General features: G+C 39.5%; 1 protein-coding gene across 1 annotated transcript in view; it reads left to right on the plus strand.

The window, feature by feature from the left end:
• CALCRL (calcitonin receptor like receptor) overlaps positions 1-16,882 on the plus strand; it is a 62,647-nt gene extending 45,765 nt beyond the window's left edge. Inside the window, exons 9-13 of the mRNA XM_041403339.1 lie at positions 913-973; positions 1,089-1,155; positions 6,754-6,972; positions 7,313-7,354; positions 13,102-16,882. Of these exons, the coding sequence (XP_041259273.1) occupies positions 913-973; positions 1,089-1,155; positions 6,754-6,972; positions 7,313-7,354; positions 13,102-13,323 (611 nt within the window). The 3' untranslated portion in view covers positions 13,324-16,882. The remainder of the gene's footprint in view (positions 1-912; positions 974-1,088; positions 1,156-6,753; positions 6,973-7,312; positions 7,355-13,101) is intronic.
• The last annotated feature ends 3,262 nt before the right edge of the window (positions 16,883-20,144 follow it).

Genomic DNA, 20,144 nt, shown 5'->3' on the forward strand with positions numbered 1-20,144 from the left:
AAGCAGACACAGAATAGCTGTAACTGAAGATCTCAAGTGGTATCAGTACCAAAACCAACAAGCCAAGCCTGCTCACTTCAGATAATGCCCAAGGGTTTGTTCACAGAGTGAAAGCGCAGGCTCTGTGCCTCCCTGCACTGGCACACTCAGCTCCAAGGTGGCTGGGTACCTGGGTCACTGTCCCACTGCAGGCACAGCTGGAATGTCACAGGCACTGAGCAGCTCCTGAAGATCAGGCACCACCAGGGTGTCAAGGGCCCCGCATGACTAATTTGCTTATTATTTTAATTTTTTTCATTTGGCTTAATTTTCTGAGTCTAATTTCAAAATTGTTTTCTCAACACAGCAAGGTGTTGACACTTTGTCCTCGTACCAGTGAGAACATGCTCTCCACTGGCCATACTGTTAAAGCTGTGCTCATGCATGCAACCACCATTTTAATATTGCCTTCCTATTTGCTGTTACTGCAGATTGCAGCCTGAAAAGATCTGTTAATGAAGGGACTTGTTATATTCTAAAAAGCTGATTTGCCTTTTCTGTGTGTTGCTGTGGATTTCTTATCAAGTCAGTGGGAATAAGGTTTCAGCCCTCAGAAAGAAGTCTAAGAAAAGAAAGTTTAAATTGGTCCGTGTTAGTTTATTTTCTCTGCAGGTATGTAGTTTGGGTGAGGTGAAAATACAGAAGATTCCTGCAAAATATGCAAGTTTACTTAGTTATTAACCAGGTTTTACTAATGAAGAAAATAACAAAGAAAAAATAATGAAGAAAATAATGAAGAAAATACTGTGTTTTTTCAATACAGAAGATTCCTGCAAAATATGCAAGTTTACTTAGTTATTAACCAGGTTTTACTAATGAAGAAAATAACAAAGAAAAAATAATGAAGAAAATACTGGTTTTTTTTCTCCACAGGTTTTCCACTGATCCCTGCCTGCATACATGCTGTTGCAAGAAGCTTATACTATAATGACAAGTAAGTAGCTTCTGCTTCTTTTGCAAAACTTCTTTTTTTTTTTTTTTTTAAGGTAAAAAAAACCACCAAAGCTAATAAATGCCTTTTTTTTTCTTTTCTTGTTTGTTTTCTGTAGTTGTTGGATCAGCTCTGATACTCATCTGCTTTATATCATCCATGGCCCTATTTGTGCTGCTCTCTTGGTAAGCATTTTTCAAATAACATTTTTGTTTTCTCCCTTTTTTTCTGGCTGCTCTCGATGAGCTTACAAAGGTAAGAGCCTTAAGCTAACATTTAGAGGTCAATATCACTTGTGAGTCTACAGCTTGACCCAGCAGGTGCCTCAGACACACAAGATACAAGTCTTGGCCTTATTAAGGATCTGTGCCTGTGTTCCTTTGAGAAACTCAGGGTTTACAATGTTGATTTTCATTCCACTTAAATGCTAGCAACAAGGAAGGACTAAACCTTACCCGGAGTACTGGAGGGGAATTTAAAATCCTTCCTTTAGCTGAGAATGCCTCTCATGGCCAGACTAATTGCCAGGTGGACCCTGCTAGGAGCCTCACTGTGTCACTGTGCTGTGGCCAAGCAGCCACAGACTGACTGAGGTTCAGGGAGAGGGGCTTTGGATCCAGGACTGACTGTGGGTGGGAATATGGGATGGAGAGAAATCACAGCAGGTGATTGTGAGAAAACCAGTGCAAATGGTTCTGCCAGTACCTGTGTCTGCCCCTGCTGTGGTACTAATTTAGCAGTGCCTGCTTTGGCCACTGGGGTATTGCAGCTCCTCTGTTTCTAGAGTGCTCATGAAATCTTGATGTTCTGTCTGATACCCTAAGTCAATGCCAGCTCTGTTCACTGTTTACTACTAAATGAAATTCTGGGTGAGTAACTGAGGACATTTCTGCATATAAAAATCAATCTTGTATGTCAGTTGCACTAGGACTGGCTTTACCCTATGGAATTCAGGCAGTAGATTATTGCTAAATAGAAATAGGTGTGCACTTAAACAACTATTGCCATAATTAACAAAATTAGCATAGAAGCATTCCATATATGATTAGCCCCTGACTGTGTATGACAGTAATTTGTTTTATTGTAGCAGAAACCTCGAGCTGATCTGGCCAAACCTCTGAGTCCATGGCTGCTGGCTTTCCTTCCCACTTTTCAGTTCACAAAAGGAAGTTCATTAGGAGTAAAATCCTTTATGGAAATTCCTTCCTACTTTATGGAAATAATTTCAGTTTCTGATATACACTTTCCCCTTCTGTTAGCTTGTTGATGAATGCCTGTGGAGAGCATTCAGTGAATAGAGAATTCTCTCAGAAGACCATTGCATAAATCCTGGGATTCTTGTGACTCCCTTTTTCATTCACAGTGAAATTAACTAGTGAACTTAAATTTTGAAGACTGTGATGATACCATGACACACCTGAGCCCCTGTGTGTGAGCAGCCAGAGCAATGCCCATGAAGTTATGGAGGGCTGTGACCCTTGGGGTGTGAATTATTGCTGGTAATTCTTATCCTGTCAGACAGGTCTGCTCTATCTGTTCATATAAGGATCTGCTGTGCTTTAATCTGTAAGCTTAAACCCAGATCTAAATCCTTTCAGTTTTTGTTCTCTCTGCTTTACACAGAAGATGAAACACTGTTTTCACAGAAAAGTATAGGGTTCTTCATGGGTTGTTACTTCCATTCTTCTGGCGTCTCTTCAGAGATATATCACTTAAGTAAAACTCTTTCAATGACAATTTGTATTAGAATTTGCTCTAAATAGCAACGTAATAATTTGTGTAAAAGCTATAAGACTGTACTGTCTTCCATGAAGTGATCTCATTTTAGGATGCAAGGTCATTTTTTCAGCCTTCTAAGCAGTGGCCTCCACAGAATCACACTGCAAGTGGCCAGACTCCTGTGGGATTCAAATGCTCTGGATCCATCCCAAATGACCAAGTCTTGTTTCTATTCAAGGCCACATTCAGAATGTTCTTTGATTTTACTGAAGGCATAATAATCATCTCTGTGGGGTTGGTCTGGGCAGTGTCTTTGTCCATCCTCTTTGCAATTTACAGCTTTGATCACCTGATATTCCTATATGTTTTATGACCCAGCTAAAAGTGTTTCTCTTGTATTTTTCTTGCCTCAGTACAACGAGTAAATTTATTTGAGAAACATGCAGGAATAACAGATTAAATTGTACATCTTGCCTGTGATATTAAATTGAACATCTTGCCTGTGATGTGAAAGTACAGAAACATGCAGGAATAACAGATTAAATTGTACATCTTGCCTGTGATGTGAAAGTACTTTAAAGGAGTTGCTTTCCTTTCTGGAAGCAAAAAAAAAAAAAGATTTTTTTTGTTTCAATTCAGACAAGGCAAGGCTAAAGATGTTAGATTAAATGCATGTGTTTAGGCTTTGTGAACAGAACCCTCATTTGCCTAAGCAGCTTGCTTGCCAGATACAATTTCCACACTTTACTAAGCATGACCTGCTTTAGTAGACATTTAAGCAACAACATTAAACTGCAAATTAGATAACGAGGGGGAAGACACTGTTTCTATTTGCAGGAGCAGATCTCAAAGAACGTGAAGGGGACTGTCAAGTGGATGCCAGGGAGAATTGGCAGAAACCAATGGGAATTTAACTCTTGTACACCACTGAGAATCCTACAATTACATAAAGTTAAAAACAACGCTGCTTTTATGGTCCCTGTTGTTACATAACTGTGGTCAGTTCTTCTGCCAAAGAAACAGGAGCAGACACAGGTTGCACTTTGATTGGAATTGTCTTCAACTGACCATTAAATTACAACTGTCTGCCCAAGCATTCACAATTAAAGAAACAGAGTGGGAATGAGACAGTAGAGGGTGATGTTAGTTTGCATGCTAGACAAATATTGATCAAAATTGAGGGGGGAGGGAAAAGGAATTGGTTTGCACTTGAGTGAAAGCAGTAGTGATTTCCATGTAGACTTCAGATGTGCCAATGCTCTTTTGGTTTTGTTTGGATGCCTCTGGATTATTTAGCTATGCCATTTCTTACACAAATATTATCCCAGGGGTGTTCCTTTCTCCCTGCAATAATGTTATGTATTGGTGTTGCAATCTGACAGACCACTAGAGATGCAGGTCCTGAGTGAAGATGTGCTAGAAGGAAGTTCAGGTGCTCCCCTCTTTGTCTTTCATGTCCTTGTGTTTAATGACTTTAAGCTGAACTCAGTGCTAGGCTTAGTTTAGAAGTTAAAAGCTCAGTTTTGTCCAAGAAGGCAAAGATATGGACCTGCATAACTGTACTAAAAGCCAGACAGTGGCTACCAACCCATATCTAAAAATATCTGAGTGCCTCGAGTGAGAAGGGCCTGTTTATATCATCCTAAGGAAGAACTGAAACACAATTTAAACTAAAAGGATTACTATAATTACTTAGTGCAAACTCAGCATGGAGAAAAGTAGAAATATGAGGAACATGAGGAGAGTTTAATTCAAAAACTGCAGCCCCTATTGACTCAGGAACTTGGCTTCAGTTCATTGCCTCTGTCAAGCCAAAACCTAAATGCTCCTGAGTTTCTAGTATAGGCACCAACACCTTTTGTATGTGTGTGTGTCTAGGATTGCCTTCTCTGCCTTTGTTTCTGTTTTTGCTCAGTTGCCCTGTTCAATTTTCAGGTCACTGTGGGGCTATTGCTGTTTCACTCTGTGTTCATTGTGCAGATAACACAACAGAGCTCCTTTGGGCTTTTCCAAACCATCACAGTCAATTTGATGATAATGTGCATGCAAGGAGTTCCACTGCCCTACTTTTTCTTAAATGTAAAAATCTACTCAGCACCTTACTTAAAACCAGGACCTGCTTTCATCACTGTAATTAAAAGTTCAGTCCATCCCAATCTCACTCTTATTTTCTGACAGAAGAGATATTCATCAAAAATTGGTGCTACATACTTGTACTGACACTCCTCCTGTTCTACTCAGCTCTGTCCTCTGCTTTGCCTCCTCCAGTTTTCTGTTTGCCCTTTTTGCTGTTTACAAACTCTTTGCATGCTGCATTTTGTGCATTTTGGTTTTGGTGGGTGAAACAAATAGAAAAACTCTGTGCATATTGTAAAATAAACAGCTCATTGGATGCTGCTATTTATGCCTGGCTGCTGCAACTTTCATCTTCAGTTAGCACTTAAGGACAGTGTTACAGGAATTGGTCACGCTACCAAAACACGAGAGGACAGAAAACTCAGGGTTTGAGACGTGTTAATGTTGAACAAGTAGATTTGAGAAAGATTAAATTTAGAAATGGAGGAAGGACTCATTGTCTGCACGTACCATAGGAAGTTGGATAGGGATCGTGGGCTACATAAAATCTAAATAAATCCCTCGAGAAAGAATCAGGAGACCTTGGCTGTTTAAACAAAGCTTAAAGGTAGCTGGAGGCTTCCAGGAGAACTCCATGCAGTAGTTTCCTATGTAAAACAGCTTCCTGTTGGAGTTATTTAAATAGCATGTAAGTAGAATATAAATAACATCCCATATCTGTAAAGGGCCATGTTGCTATAATAGCACAGCTATTTATTCTGAAAGCCTGAACTGACAGAAAGAATTCTGCCAGGGCTGTGGAGCGTGACAGCCATGGTCTGAAATGCCTCCCCTGCTTGCACTTGAGCTACAGAAAGACAGAGCCTCTTCCTAGACCAGGAATTCTGAGGTCTTAGAAGGGAGTTGTCTGTCTGTCTATCTGCCAGCTTCTTCCCCTACCCCTCTTTTGTCTCTAGTTGTTGGCAAAAGCAGACAATCCTGTGGGGGCAGAGATAGGAGCAGAGCCTCTGTCCCTTCCACAGAGGCTCCCCAGAGCATCTCTGTCCTGTCTGTGCCTGGGATAAGAACAGGGACTGGCTGCAGCTTCCACCAGGGGCTGCACGGGAGGTGAGGGTGGGCTGGGATCATCCCTAGGGTGCTGTGGCTCTGGTTCCAAATCCCTGGCGTGTGTGTGCATCCATACACATGTGTGTGTGTGCATCCATACACATATCTCTGTGTGTGTATCCCCATACACAGATCTGTGTGTGTGTATCAGTTTTGTGCTTGCTCACAATGACAGTTTAGGATTTTTTTTCTGGTCAAACAGAAGGAACAGAGATAGACCGTTTCTATCTAGAAAAAGCCTTATTAACTACGGAAATAAGCAAGTTCAGTAGTGCAAGGGAATGACATAAAGCATCATCTCAGTGCTTGCCCCATTGGCAGCTCTGCTGAAAGAATAAAAGATCCAACCGTTGGCTACTGTAAGAAAGCCAAATCCACTGTTTTTCTAGAGGCATACACAGTTCCTTGTACTAGCATTTTGGTGATTTTTTTATTATTACTCTGATTTTACCTTCTCTGTAAGTCTGCCGAATTCACATTTGGAAAACAAGAAGTAGCTTTTTGAAGAAACATATTTATATGCAAGGAGGGAAAAGCATCATCCTCTCTCTTGACTAACTTGAAAAGAATCAGTCCTTCACCCATGCACTGTTACTGGCAGCAAGAGAAAGGTGTGTGGGTTGTTGCCACTGGCAGGTACTTTGCTTAGAGAGTGTGAGGAATGGGTGTGGATACTGGAAGTTAGAGCCACATCTCAGTTACTTTAAGGTGCTTTCAAAGATATTTATCTGATATCTCTTGTATAATCACAGGGTGATTATGAAAGCAGTGTGCGTTTGTGTTGTCGTGTGAGTTTGTGTTGTCTGGTTTCCAGTCCCACAAATCAGTGTGTGGGATTATTTTCCAGACCTCTTTCTCAGTGTCATTTCCTTTTCCAACAGGTGAACCTTTTCTTCCTGCTGAACATCGTTCGTGTTCTCATAACCAAGCTGAAAGACACCCACAAGGCTGAGTCCAACCTGTACATGAAAGCAGTGAGAGCCACCCTGATTCTTGTCCCTCTCCTTGGCATCGAGTTCGTGCTGTTCCCATGGCGACCCGAGGGCCGGATCGCAGAGGAGGTGTACGACTACGTGATGCACATCCTCATGCACTACCAGGTGGGAAGCAGCACGCAGCCCTGCCTCACCTGAGCTCAGAGTACTTGCCATGGCAATCAAATAAAAGAGAAATAGTCTCTGTGTTACTGCATTTTTTTAGAGATCTTCATCCAGTAGTCTTTGATTTCTCAGTATGCTGGATTTTCATTTACTTGCCTTCCAATTTTCAGAGAAGGAAACATGGTGGCAGAAAGCTGGCCCATGTTTTTAGGGATCTATTTTTTGAAGTAGTTCATCATTTTCTGTGCTATCTATATCTGAATTTTATCAGAAACATTTAATTATCTCACACCTGAAACAGCATATGAATTAAAGCAGAATCTTTGTTTTTATTTTACAGGGTCTACTGGTGGCTACAATTTTCTGCTTCTTCAATGGTGAGGTAGAGTAACAGCTTTTACTATATCTATAATAATTTTTCTTTTTTATATGCTTTTGTTTCAGCAATTAAGGAGGGTGAGGTAATTTTTTATTTTTAATTTTATGTATAAATTTGTATAAGTTAAAAGAAGGAAACAAAGTATCAGGATGCCAAAAGCAGAGCTTGGAAAGGACTGTGGGATCATTCATGGCACCATTAAGTGTGTTAGGACTGATTCTTGGGTGCTGAGCTATACACATTTGTCTTGATTAAGAAATTGAAGAGAGTTGCCACTTTGCTATAAAGTCCAGATAAATATTATAACACTGAAAAGCAGTTCAACACCCAGAAGGTTTTTTTGACTGTGTTGGAAGCTGTGTAAGATGTTATCCTGGAGACTCACTGCTTGGTCCTTCTGTAGCAGGAGCAGGTGTTGCTGGACTGGGGTATGGCTGTACCCCACAGTAGGGGGCTGGAATTAGATGGTCACTAAGGTCTCTTCCAAGCAAACCCTTTCTATGAGTCTGGGATTGTTTTATGAAGCTCTCTTGGAAAATTTTAGGCTGAGGTTTGCAAAAGTGTTTTTTTAGCACAAGCGAAAAGCAGCATTTCAGCAGTCAGCCCTTAACAGCTTGGTGCACTTGTAGCAGGAATTTGTGTGGGTCACAAGTGCATGTTTAAAGCACCATGATCAGCCAGTTCCAAGGACAGACCTTACCCTGACATTAGAGGATTGTGCCAGGTTTCAGCAATAGATGGTATTGATCTGTTGCATTAAAAAGCTTTTCTGTTATCTTGGCTAGGTCAAGGTCCCTGGCGTGCACAGGGTAACTTTCATGTAGAAACTCTTGCCCCAGGATGTAGAGAGTACACTTCCAGAGGCTTAGTGTCAGAGATCAAAGTAGTAGGAAGGCTAAAAAAACATCTAAAATTGTTAATGTTGCTCTTGCTTGCAAAAAAAAAAAAAAAAATCCCAGCAACCCCAAAACAAATGAACAAAACTACCCCCACCAAAAAACTAACTGGTAATTTGCCAACACTTCTGGCAGAGGAACAATTACAATGCTATACTTATTCCTACACATCTGTTTGTTCATTTGTTCTACATTTAGTTTGGTTACAGTGTAGGCTGTAAGCAGAAATTTGGGAGTAACCAGATGTTTTCCTAAGACTGAACCCTTAGGGGTTTTTATCTAAAATTGTGCCAGTGTGTTTCTGTAGTGTTATTGGGCAGTAATTTTTACTCAAAGGTAAATATCCACTAATGCTGGAATTGATTAGTGTATCTTGCCCTTCCTTCTCTTCCCAACTACAAAGCTGACAGAATTGCAATGAAACTACCATGGGCTTTGAAGGTTTATTTGTGTGTCTTTGTTGTGTGTATCCCCACCCAAATGCATGAGTCTCATTGATTTTTTTTTTTTTTTTGCCAAGGAGTCAGAAAAGATGAAGATAGGCTGGGGCAGGAGCCTTGATCTGATTTTAGCATAGAGTAGATGCAGGTTCAAGTTCCTGCTCATACATTTATTTCAAAACAAGAATATAATTAAGTGTTCTGGATTGGATCTGATCACTTGCCCTCACTCTGTATTGACATCTCACACATTCTTTTCCCTTCTACAGAGCAGAAAGCTCTGGATGCCTTCCCAATGCCATAGCATAGTTCAGAATGCCTTCTAAAAGGTATTTTGAAAAAATCAGTTTGTTCTGCTCCACTGGAAAATTAAGGACGAGGGGTGGAAACCCTTGAAATTTCTGCAGTTTTTATGAAACAATACTGTCTGCTGCTCAGTTCTGTCTTCATCCTTGTGCCTCTTCCAAGGCTGCTTTTAATTTTAAATTATTACTGATTTTGAGATCTATTCCTGTTATTTGTTAATATTTCATTGTTACAAACTCATATTTTTTTAACATATCCTCTTCTGCTGTGTAAGAAAAATCAAACCTGAGTCATCCCCTAAATTCACCATGGGCTCATCAGTGGTAAAAGATGAGCTCTTCCACAACTCCCACAAATGCTAATAAGTGAATCACTGCTTGAATGTCTACTGGTAGAATAATATTTAAAGGAGGACACAGGTATTTAATATCTATTAATTAAGGAGTTCAATTTTTAGACCATAGACCTTGACTTAGTTAAACATACATGTCTGTATTTGCTTTCTAGAGAGTGGAAATTTATCCTTTTAAACCACTTTTGGGTTCAGTGATCACTATTTGTATTTATTTTAATTATTTTCAGTACACCTTGCTCAAGAAAGGACTCACTGCTTTATAAACAACTGTATCAGTGAGGAAATGCAAGGGGAGCATGTAGGTAGGGAAAAATGCCAGCACAGACAAAATGTCTTTCCTTGTCTTCTAAAAGGTTCCAGCCCCAGCAAATGGGGCTGCAGGCCAGGGATATTAGCAATTAAAAAATGCTAAAAGCACTAATTTCTAAGTCTTAGCCTATTACTGTACATTTTAGTGTGTTCTGCACCAAATAACAGGAGCCAAATCCTGTTCAAGCAAAACAACTTCTGGCCAAAAATGAACAAAAGTGATCTGCTAGGATAGCACTTCAGTGAAGATGAATTAAGAAATGTAAGAAAAATAGCTGCTCTGTGCTGTTGACTGTAGCCAAGGAACATCTCCAGTCTGCTGAGCAGAGCAGCCAGGGCTGGCCTGTCAAATCCAGTTCTTACAGGCACTGCAGCTGCTGCTCACAGAGCTCCTCCAGACAGGGTGGATGTGCAAGCCTTCAGCTTGGATCCTCTGTGGCAGGGCTTCCCCAAGGACACTCACAGCCAGTCTGCTCGTGGGCCAGCAGCCCACAGAGTAAGATGCTCTCAACACATCAGGTTTGCCAGCTTCAGATGGCCTGGAGTGGCTTTTGGGGTCGTACAGGCTGTGGTCAGAGGAGAAGCTTGTCCCAGATCTCTGATAAACCAGTAAGAAGATTACTGTTGAAATTTTAATAGCAGGTGCTATAATGACCTACATGATCTGTGTAAGCCTTGTGGGGTTCATCTGCTTTTCCTCCTTCATTTCACTGCTCCACAGAAATGTTGCCATGAAGAGCATAGTGTCAGGTTTGCAAGGTTATACCATCTGTTGTGCAATAGATGAGATAGATGAGCTTGTGTTGTGGTTTGGTTTGGTGTTTTTTTTCTCCTGGTTGACTGCTGAGCTGTTTAATTTGTCTGATATCCAAAATCAAGCTAGCAGTGTTGTAGGGCTGACAGGAAGGAGTCCTTCCTGCAAACTCATCAAAACCAACCATTATTGAGTTATAAGGTGTGAAAGAAAGATTCTTCCAGCATCTCTGTTAATGACTGAGAAACACAATTATATTATTACAGTATTTTTCATTCAATGCTTTCCTTAACATCCTTTCTTGAAACGAAGTTACAAAGTTCTATCCCTCCTGAGCTGAATTTACAGCTCCATAAGACTGCTCAAAGCTGAGGAGAAAGTGGTGAAAGTTCTATTCTCACTTTGTGGGCAGACACACTTATTGTTAAACAGAGTGTAATTGATTTTTCTCATCTTTTTCTATAAATGATTGGAACGTTAGAGAAGACTGAAAGACAGAACAGATGAAAGATATAAGACCCTACAAGAAGAGACACACAGCAGGACAGGGGTGCAGTCCTGAGTCAGCAGTACTGGAGAGGCTTTGGGAAGAATGCCAGGAATAGTGGTTCAGTCAGAAATGCATGGAGAGAGCGTGATGGGCATGGGGCAGGCAGAGAGGAAATGCTCTTTGCCCGTACAGGAAACCCTTTCGCTCTCTGTCCCTGCCATGGAGCAGCTGGTCTGCTTTCCCCTGGCAGTAGCCCCAAGACACTTGTCTTGCAGGGATGCTGGTGGCTCTCAGGAGCTATGGAATCCGTTAGGATTGGTTAAAAAAAGCTATTAACAAGCAAAAATAAGATGAACATTTGTTACTGAAGGAATCAGGAGAAGTGTGGGAGAGGAGTGGAGTGTGTAATTTGGCAAGCCTAGTTAATCTCCCAGCTCTGCCAAGAGACTCCTTTGACCTTGTTAAGCCATTTAGTTCCAGTTGCTGGCATTTTCCCCACTTCCAGCCTGTCTTGTCTAAAGTGAAAATTGCTCAACGTGTAATTTTTTGCATGTGTGTCTACATTCAAACTCTGAGCTTATTGAAGTAACTGACTGTGAAAGGAGAACAAATAGAACATAACATAGCTTAGTGATGAACACAGATTGATTGAGTCCAAACTAAATTCCAAGCTTGCCTCTTGGAAAAGCTGGAATTTTGAATACGATCCTCATCTTGCCTTTAGGATAGACTACAGGAGATGGATTCAAATTGTGCAAAGACTTAAGGTTCTGTATTGGCTCTATTCTAAGGTTCTATGCAATGCATATACTAATTAATCAAAAACTTCCCATGCTGAAACAAGAACTCTGCCTTTAGGCTCTGAAGAAGTACACAATTTTGATATGAAAAGCAAGAAGATCTGAAACTCAAAAGTATTAACATAATTGATTTCTCAGTGTTTGAAAATTTGTGTTTTGATGTTTGGAGTGGATTAGAAAGTTTTTATGAACAGTAAGAAAGAACTTCCTTTTCCTCAAAGTGCTAATTTGTTATGTTAATTGGTTGATACTACTTTCCTTACTCTAACATTTCCTTGTGAAGGATTTGAGAAAGATGAAGTTCTCCTTTCAACAGAGGTTTCTGATACCAGACTGCAGGAAGTCTAAAAACTACATCCCTTTTCTTGTATTTATTTTTATTTTTCATTATTAAAGCCAGAGTAAAATTAGACAAAAGGAGCTATTCTGTGAGGGAAATGGAAAGCAAACATAAACCCTGAAGACATATGGAAAATCCTAAAAATATTTACCCACAATATAAACAATTAACTGGGGCAGTCACTGTTCACTGGTTAGCAGTTAGGACTGCTTTCTGTACAAAGTTTGGCTGAAAAGGAAATTAAATATTAATGACCTGTAGGCAGGGGTTTTTTAAGTAGAAATATGTTTGAAAAAGCAACAGGAGCTAAAACCATTGTTAGCATTCCCCACTTGGCATCTGGCCTGAAAGACTAATTCTGTGTGGATTTCATGAATGTGACACTTCATCGCTCCACTCTGCCCAGGTGTTGAACCATATTGGAGGGGAGGAAGGCCGTGACAAACATCACATCCTTTCAGTGGAGACATGTAAACCAGTGGGGCCTTCAGCTATTTTATTAGCTTTATTTTTAACTCTGCTAGAAATGTGGAGTTCAGGAATTTGTCCTTCTAGTCTTTTGCTTAAGGTATGGCTAGAAATTGGAAAAGACTGACTTGTGCCAAAATCATAGCAAATGTAAATTATGGTTTGTTGAGAGTAAATGAATTTACAGATGCTGAGGATGTGGCCTTTTGAAAATAAGGATGAACAGAAATTACCTTTTTCACCTCTGTTTCTGATCTGTCCTACGCTGGACTGTAGTTCACAGGGCAGGAAGCAGAAAATTGTGTGGCTGCTGTTCCTCCTGTAACCTGTGCTTTGTCTGAGCAGCTAGTACACTACAATTGTAAAATACCACACAAAAAAAAAATTTACAATTGTAAAATACTTCACACCAAATTTGCTGAAAAATGATGCTTACCTAAGTGGTGATGAATTCAGAACGCCTCAAGTGCTAAATGGCAGTTAGGTAGGTATCCTTGCCCAGGATTTCTGAGCCTTGACAAAGAACAAAGAGACAAAAACTGAAGCCCCTGAGCCGTGGTTTACATGCATTTTGCTTTGTCTGGGGGCACAGGTGCAGGCTGTGCTGAGGAGGCACTGGAACCAGTACAAGATCCAGTTTGAGCACAGCTTCAGCCACTCGGACGCCGTGCGCACGGCCTCCTACACCGTGTCCACCATCAGCGACGTGCAGGGCTACGGCTACGGCCACGACTGCGCCGGAGAGCACCTCAACGGCAAGGGCTACCACGACATGGACAGCCTGGCACTCAAGACTGAGAAGCTCTACGGCTGAGGGGCTGCCCCCAGTGCACAGCTGATCCAGTGACTTCATGGCCAGAAGATCTCATCTACCTTGGGATATGTCGTTCTCCTGGATGATGCAACCTAAACCAACACGTTTCTCATTTATGTGTGTGTGTGTATAAATACACACGTGTTTGTGTATCTATACAGTATGGACATCTGTGCATATATATCTATATATGTATGTGCATTTATATAAGGATACAAACTTTGCCTCTTCAGTTTCTACTGTGTAGACAAAGTTGGCAAATTTTTCTACAAAGGGAATCAATGAAGGATTTCTTATTTTCTTGGAAGTTTGTATAAGACTGTGCTGTGTTGAAACCACTTCATTTGCCTATAGAATCTTAGAGTGTAAATACTATACTCTGTTGTCTTAATTCAACCTAAAATAGAGCAAAGCAAAATGGTTTAAGTAGGTGCAATAATAGCAAGAAGTTTTCCAGGTTCTTTCTTTGGTCCAGCATTCATTTGGGTGTCAAAAAAGCGTGACAGGTAAGCTGAGGTAACAAATTCAAAGATAGATAGATAGATACTGCTGTTTTGGTTAAAGAGACTGATGTTTTGCTTTGGTTTGGCCAGTTTGTTTTCTTCCCACTGTTTTACACCAAGCACAGAGACACCACTTCCAGTGTGAGCCTTCATGTACTTCTGTACTGCAATGTACTGTCTTGCACCAAGATTTGAGCAATTTTATTGAAGCTATTTCAGGATATTCAGAAGTGTCTCCTTCTCCTGAATTGTATGGAAGTTTCTTCTGGATTTAACAAAGACAAGACTGATGAGGCCTCACTGCCAGAGAGCGAAGGAGTAACCTGAGTCACTGTAAGTCTCTCCAGACACTTGTAGTAGCTGCAGCTGGTGGAACTTCACTGTGCTTAAGGAATTTACTCAGCTGGAGAAGATCATGTACAGAATTCCTTGTGGCATTGTTCTGATTTTGCTTTTATGTATTTCCCTGGCCATATGATTAGTAACTTATTCCTTCGTTCTTGGGGCAAAGTTTTGGTTAATTTTGTGGCTGTTTTTGTTGTCTGAGGTGAGTGTGCAAGACTGAACACAGTGCACATGATACACTACCTTTAAAGCCAGTATAAGAGACCCAGACTAACCAAGCAAACTGATGTTAGTAATTCTCATTATTTGGAAAATCCAGTATAAGTTTTGTATTACAAAGGTTCAAAACTTTATGGATTGAGAATTTCAATATTATTTTGGATTGGTTAATTCTGAATCTCTGTCTCAGTTAATTAGAGCAGTACTTTATATGTTGTTTCTTTGGTTCTTCTGGTGCATAAAGGTCTCACTGAAAACCAAGAGGTTGTCAGGAAGGTCTTGAGAAAATGTGCCTGTATAGAAACTTATATTTTTCTTAAATCTTTACGCTTTAAAGAAATAGTAGTTTTGTTAAGTGAAATGACAAAAATGCTCAAGAATGAGGGCATGAAACGAGGTGAGTTCACTGAAAATTAAAAATGTAAGAAAAAATTTTATACATTTCATTTGCAGATAAGTCTACTTGAAGTGGGGAAAAATCAAAATTAGGCAGAAGAAAAAGTAGGTGCTGGAATTGTGACAGACTGTTTTGCCAATGGACATATTTCTGATGCATGTAGTCCAGTCAAAAAATTGGAAGACTAGCTTGACATAATTTTGCATACAAAATTATTGTATACAAACCACCTTGACTTTGACATATAAACATTTTTGTCAGTAGCTTTTCTCTATGCTTCAATAGTGTCTAGGTAATTTTCAGTGTTTATTACTTTGTGACTTCATAAGGTGTTTAATGCTTTGTACTTACAGAGAAAACATTAGGAGGATATGGCAAGGTCCTGCCACTTGCACCTTTCTTTAGTTTTTGGGTTTTTTTACAGTTCTTATGTCTGGAGAGTAAACATGGGAAGTGTTTTATGAATGATATCATTTCACAATGTAGAATTTCAGCTAGGATGCACAAATGAAGATTTCTCCTTTTCTGCAGGCCTGTCTGGTGAGTTGATGGGGATGATTTGAAGACTGTTGGATTGTGTAGAGCAGTGCGAGATCTGGCAATCAGATGTCACAGTCTCTTAAAATTTAAGAGTGGCAGTAACAATGTCTGCTAAAACATGACTAGAGGTTATTTACAACTCTGTTTGCTGGTCTTTGTAGTGTTCCTTAACATTTGTGCCATTTGTTCTGAAGATATCACTGGTGCAGAGAATCCCTGCTCCAGTGCAGCAGCTTTACATTTGTGGGACCAGATCATCAGCTGGTATAAATCTGTCTTGAGTTCCCTTTGCACAATCTTCAGGTACCACTGAGACTCAAAGCCCAGACAGGTGTCTGTCCATTTAAACATGCTGTAAACCATTTATGGCATATTATTAGACAATTACGTCATGGTACCTGGTGGATTGTTGCTGTAATTAACACATATATGTTGATTTAGAGTGTGCTACAGTATTAGACTTTAACTAAGCTTCATTCTCAGAGAGGCAGTTCAAATTTAACAGACTACAGATTTTGTCATTTAATATATATTTCTATTAGAGAAATGTGTAATTCTAATTTAGGAGGGAAAACTGTTTTTATACAGAAATTACTCTACTTCTAGGTGGACATCACAGCTTCCTTCTAGGCACAACCTCCCCACTCCCATCTTCCCTTTGGATATAAAACACAGTCAGCTGGATGTGCAACAAAATCTTTCTGGCTGTGAAGGATCACATGGTATAGCAGAGCTGTATTTCCCCTCTCCTGCTGAGGTTAGATAATCTGTTTTCTTATTTACATTGGAAAATACCAATTCCTTATTTTGTCTTCCTACCTCACCTTTTTTTCAGTTTCTACATAGCTAAGAGAAGGATCTGCTTCTCCAAATGTTTTTCTGTCACCATAAGTTAAAAGCAAATTTTTATGCTGATTTCTCACAGCTCTCTTCTACTTTACAGAATGTTGTAGTCCATATTCTCTAGAATGGAAGTAAACTCTCTTTTGGTGGGGCTGTGAGATTCCTTTGAACATGCAGATTATTATTTGTTTAGTACCTGTTATTATTTGCTGTTTCCTTTTTTTTTTAATTTAGTGAGGATTTATTGTATCAATCTACAGGGGTTACAGCAATAGTTGTCTCATATTTGTTATTGGTAACACCAGCATGTTATGATTCAATGAGAGAAAATGTCTATTTTTAATGCTACTGTCTACAATTAATAAATGGCTGCATTGCAGGGTCCCTTGGTTGGTTGTTTAATGTTGGCATTTATGTTATTCGGTTTTTCATGGTGGTGATCTACAAGAGTATTTTTCTGCAGAAATGCTGCAACATGTACTCCTTTTGATGTCAAGAAACATTTGGGCTGGCAACCAGGCAACATTCATTTATTGTACTATGTAAATAAGATTAATAGAAGCTATGGCATTGTATTTATTGCTTACACTAAGAAGAAAATGGAAAAAATGTGAAGTTATTTTTTTGGTTGTTTCATTTTCACCTTGTTCAAATGAATCATGCATTTTAATTGCTGAGAAAAGTATTGTTTCTGATCAATAAAATATTACTCAATTTATTCATCTCTCTTGTGCTGTAATATAACAAAGCCAATCTAAACTGGCTTTCACAGATGTCTTAACTCTGTGCTAGTTAAATATTAACCCAGGGAGAAAGTAATTACATAGAGTTACTAACAATTAGTCTGGTTTTCAGTGTTTTTCAATACTTACATTTAATACTAGAGTGCTGAATTTCTGGAGGAAGTTCGTACAGATAATATGAGATGACTGGACACAAAATTATTTACCTGAAAGTTTCATATTCCTATTTCTTGTCTTCTGAATCCACCTTTTAATAAGTTATTAATACTTACATTAAGCCAAAAATGTCTGTTTCATCAGGAACTAACAGCAGAGACTAAATTGAGTGTATCTATCTTCTTTATCCCATCAGTTGAGGTGGAGGTAGATAAGCAAACTTGAGCTCAAATAAACCCAAGGAATATTTAACCACACCAGGGGATCTTAAATATTGGGTGTTAATACTGCTCTCTGCCTGTTACCCCTATTTAAAGTGTGTGAATATCCACCAAAAAAATGCATCCAAAAAAATCTGCTGCCTCTCTTCATGACTTCTAAGCAGCAGCCTGTAATTCCAGGTAGGTTTTTTTGAACTCCAGCTCCTAGGACCAGTGTCAGGCAGCGGAAATTGTTACAGACTCTAAGGTATGTCTGTTCCTTCAGTTCTTTACCAATACTCCCCCTTGTTACAGAGTTAAAACTGGTCCATTTAACAATTTCTACTGTTATACAAGTAACTATAGAGAAGAAGTAAATCCAATCCCTGAAATCCAAAAGTTGCTCCTTGCTTGTAACTCACACCCAGCAGTAGAAAAGGAGCACAAATGATAGCTAAAGTAGCATTTTCCAGTGCAGTACTGATGCACAAAAAGCAATTAAATAGCAAAATGAAACCCAGCATGCTAACCCCCTCAGACTAAACTGTGATCCTTACACTTTATATATAATTTTTAAAGTGGAAATCATCTTATAGCACAAGATACTGAAACAAACTTATCAATATCCCATCAATATTGGCACAGAACCCTGTTCCACTCTCTGCAGGATACAAAGATTACTCCAATAGTGTATCTTGCACGTTCCTGTCCTGGCAGTCACCATTGAAGTTAAAGTTCTAAACTCTAATGATCTGACTCTAAACATCTATGTGCCAAGAAAATACAAAATTCATTTTGAGCTAGATGAAATCCATTCCAAAGTGAGTCTGACTGCAACTGCAGCAGTGACAGGCCCCTGTTTATAATCACAATTGTCTATCAAATCACCCTACAGCTCTTTAATGTCTTTTAAACCATACTCCCTAAATTAACAATTCCAATTAATCCTCATGGAGGTCAAGCTTCATTTCAGGCAAATGACATGCAAGATTCTTTTTAAATTAAACTCAGCTTCATCACTGCCCCCTAAATTTTAAATATGTTTTCAGCCGGTACTTCTAATGACTATTTCAAAGTTTTCTTCCCCTCAACAAGATTCACCACTATAAATAAAAACTCTTACAAAGAGGAAAGATCATATTATTATTGCTGATTCCTTTGAAGCTTAATACATTGTTTTATGTGAATTTAACAAAGTACAAACAGCAAAAAAAAAATCAAAGCCTGTTTTCTGAAAAGTGCTTACACACTATTGTTAATTCCTGACTTAAGATGAATGATCTTTCCTGGCAATTCAGATTTCACAATCAGTATCAAAATGAAAAATTGCCATAAGGGAAAAAGTGCCCAGAGGTGCTGGTGCTGTCTGGTGAATCCAAGTTTTATTGGTGGATTCAGGCAATTTAAAGCAAGTTCTTCCTGGTGAAGGAGCCAAGAGCAAACCCTTCTATGCAGAGAACTGGTTTGGAGCCAGTAGGCCCATGGCCAGTGGTTGGGGCAGAGTCCAGCAGGGAATCCCTGAGCTGTACAGCAAATACATAATCATCAGCCATGCACAAATTATCAAAGGAGAAAACAGCCTTGAACACAAGTATTCATGTATTTGCTGAGCTCCTTACCTTGATACTTGCAAATGAAAGGTGACAAATGTTTGCCTGTAGCAGAGAAACTCCTCCCAAAGGTTCTCTATGCCTTGGACAGGGATCACTGTAAAGTGGTGTCTGGCACAGTGAAGTCCATAGACAGCTGCTCCATTTTGTGACAGCTTTTCATATAAATAATTAAGACAACAAAATACTGAATTAGTAGGGAACAATATTTAGATGGTACAAAAAGTAGGTTGCACTAAACAGAAATAGCCATCAGAGAGTTAACACAATAAACATGATGATAAAAAACCATTGCTAGATATGAGGGAATTAGAGCAAAGGGGACAATGAGTAGAATGAACTGTTCTGTGCCTTTTTTTTTTAATGTGGTATAAAAAGTTTTCAGAACAGAGCATTGCTACCTTTCAAACCACATATATATAGACTCAGAGAAATTACAAGTATTTTGTCCCTTACACTCCCATGGATGTAGACCTGAAACATCAGAGAAGAGCTAGGAACACAAATACTTAATCACATTTTCCTTAGCTAACCTTGAACAGGAGCCAGATACGTGCAAATTTAGTAGAGATCCCCAAAGTGCATTTGGCAGGTTTCCTGGAGGGCTCTGCAGCCACAGAGCAGGGCCCATACCCAACCTGCTCCTGTTACTCACACGGAGCAGAACTCCCATCCTGGGATGCCAGCTGGGCTCCAGCAGCTGTCCTCAAGCACTGGCTCCTTCTGGCACAGTTTGGGCAGATGATTGCAGTAAGGGTTTCCTTACTCCAGGGTTTGCTTCCAGAGCCTGCAGGCATTCAGCCATCAGAGATACTTCACGATCTGCAACAAAAAAATTCACAGCAAGAGCTCTCGGTCTGAGCTGACCTGAAGATTGCTCAAGTTTATTATTAATTTATTAATTTATACTATTTCACTTTTTTTTTTTTAATTTTTACTATTTATTTTTCTGGTTTATTATTTTACTAGTTTATTGTAGTATTTTTCTAGTTTACTAGTTTATTACACTGTTCAATGGGTTACAGCACACTGCAGTGACAGCCCCTTGTTCTTCATATTCCCAGCCCTCTTACAAAAAGCATCTTCATTTAACATAACAGGAATACTCTTAATCCAGATGATGCAATGGAATGCTACAAGAATTTAGAAAGTCTGAATATCAATGCCTTCAAAATCTTTGCAGCAAATACCTGTGGTAAAACTAGTAAAATTTCAGATAAATTCAACGTATGGACTCTGAGCCAAACAGTCCTTTCCAGTCCAAG

Source organism: Onychostruthus taczanowskii, unplaced genomic scaffold (assembly GCF_017590055.1).
Source record: "Onychostruthus taczanowskii isolate IOZ18803 unplaced genomic scaffold, ASM1759005v1 scaffold20, whole genome shotgun sequence".
NCBI lineage: Eukaryota > Metazoa > Chordata > Aves > Passeriformes > Passeridae > Onychostruthus > Onychostruthus taczanowskii.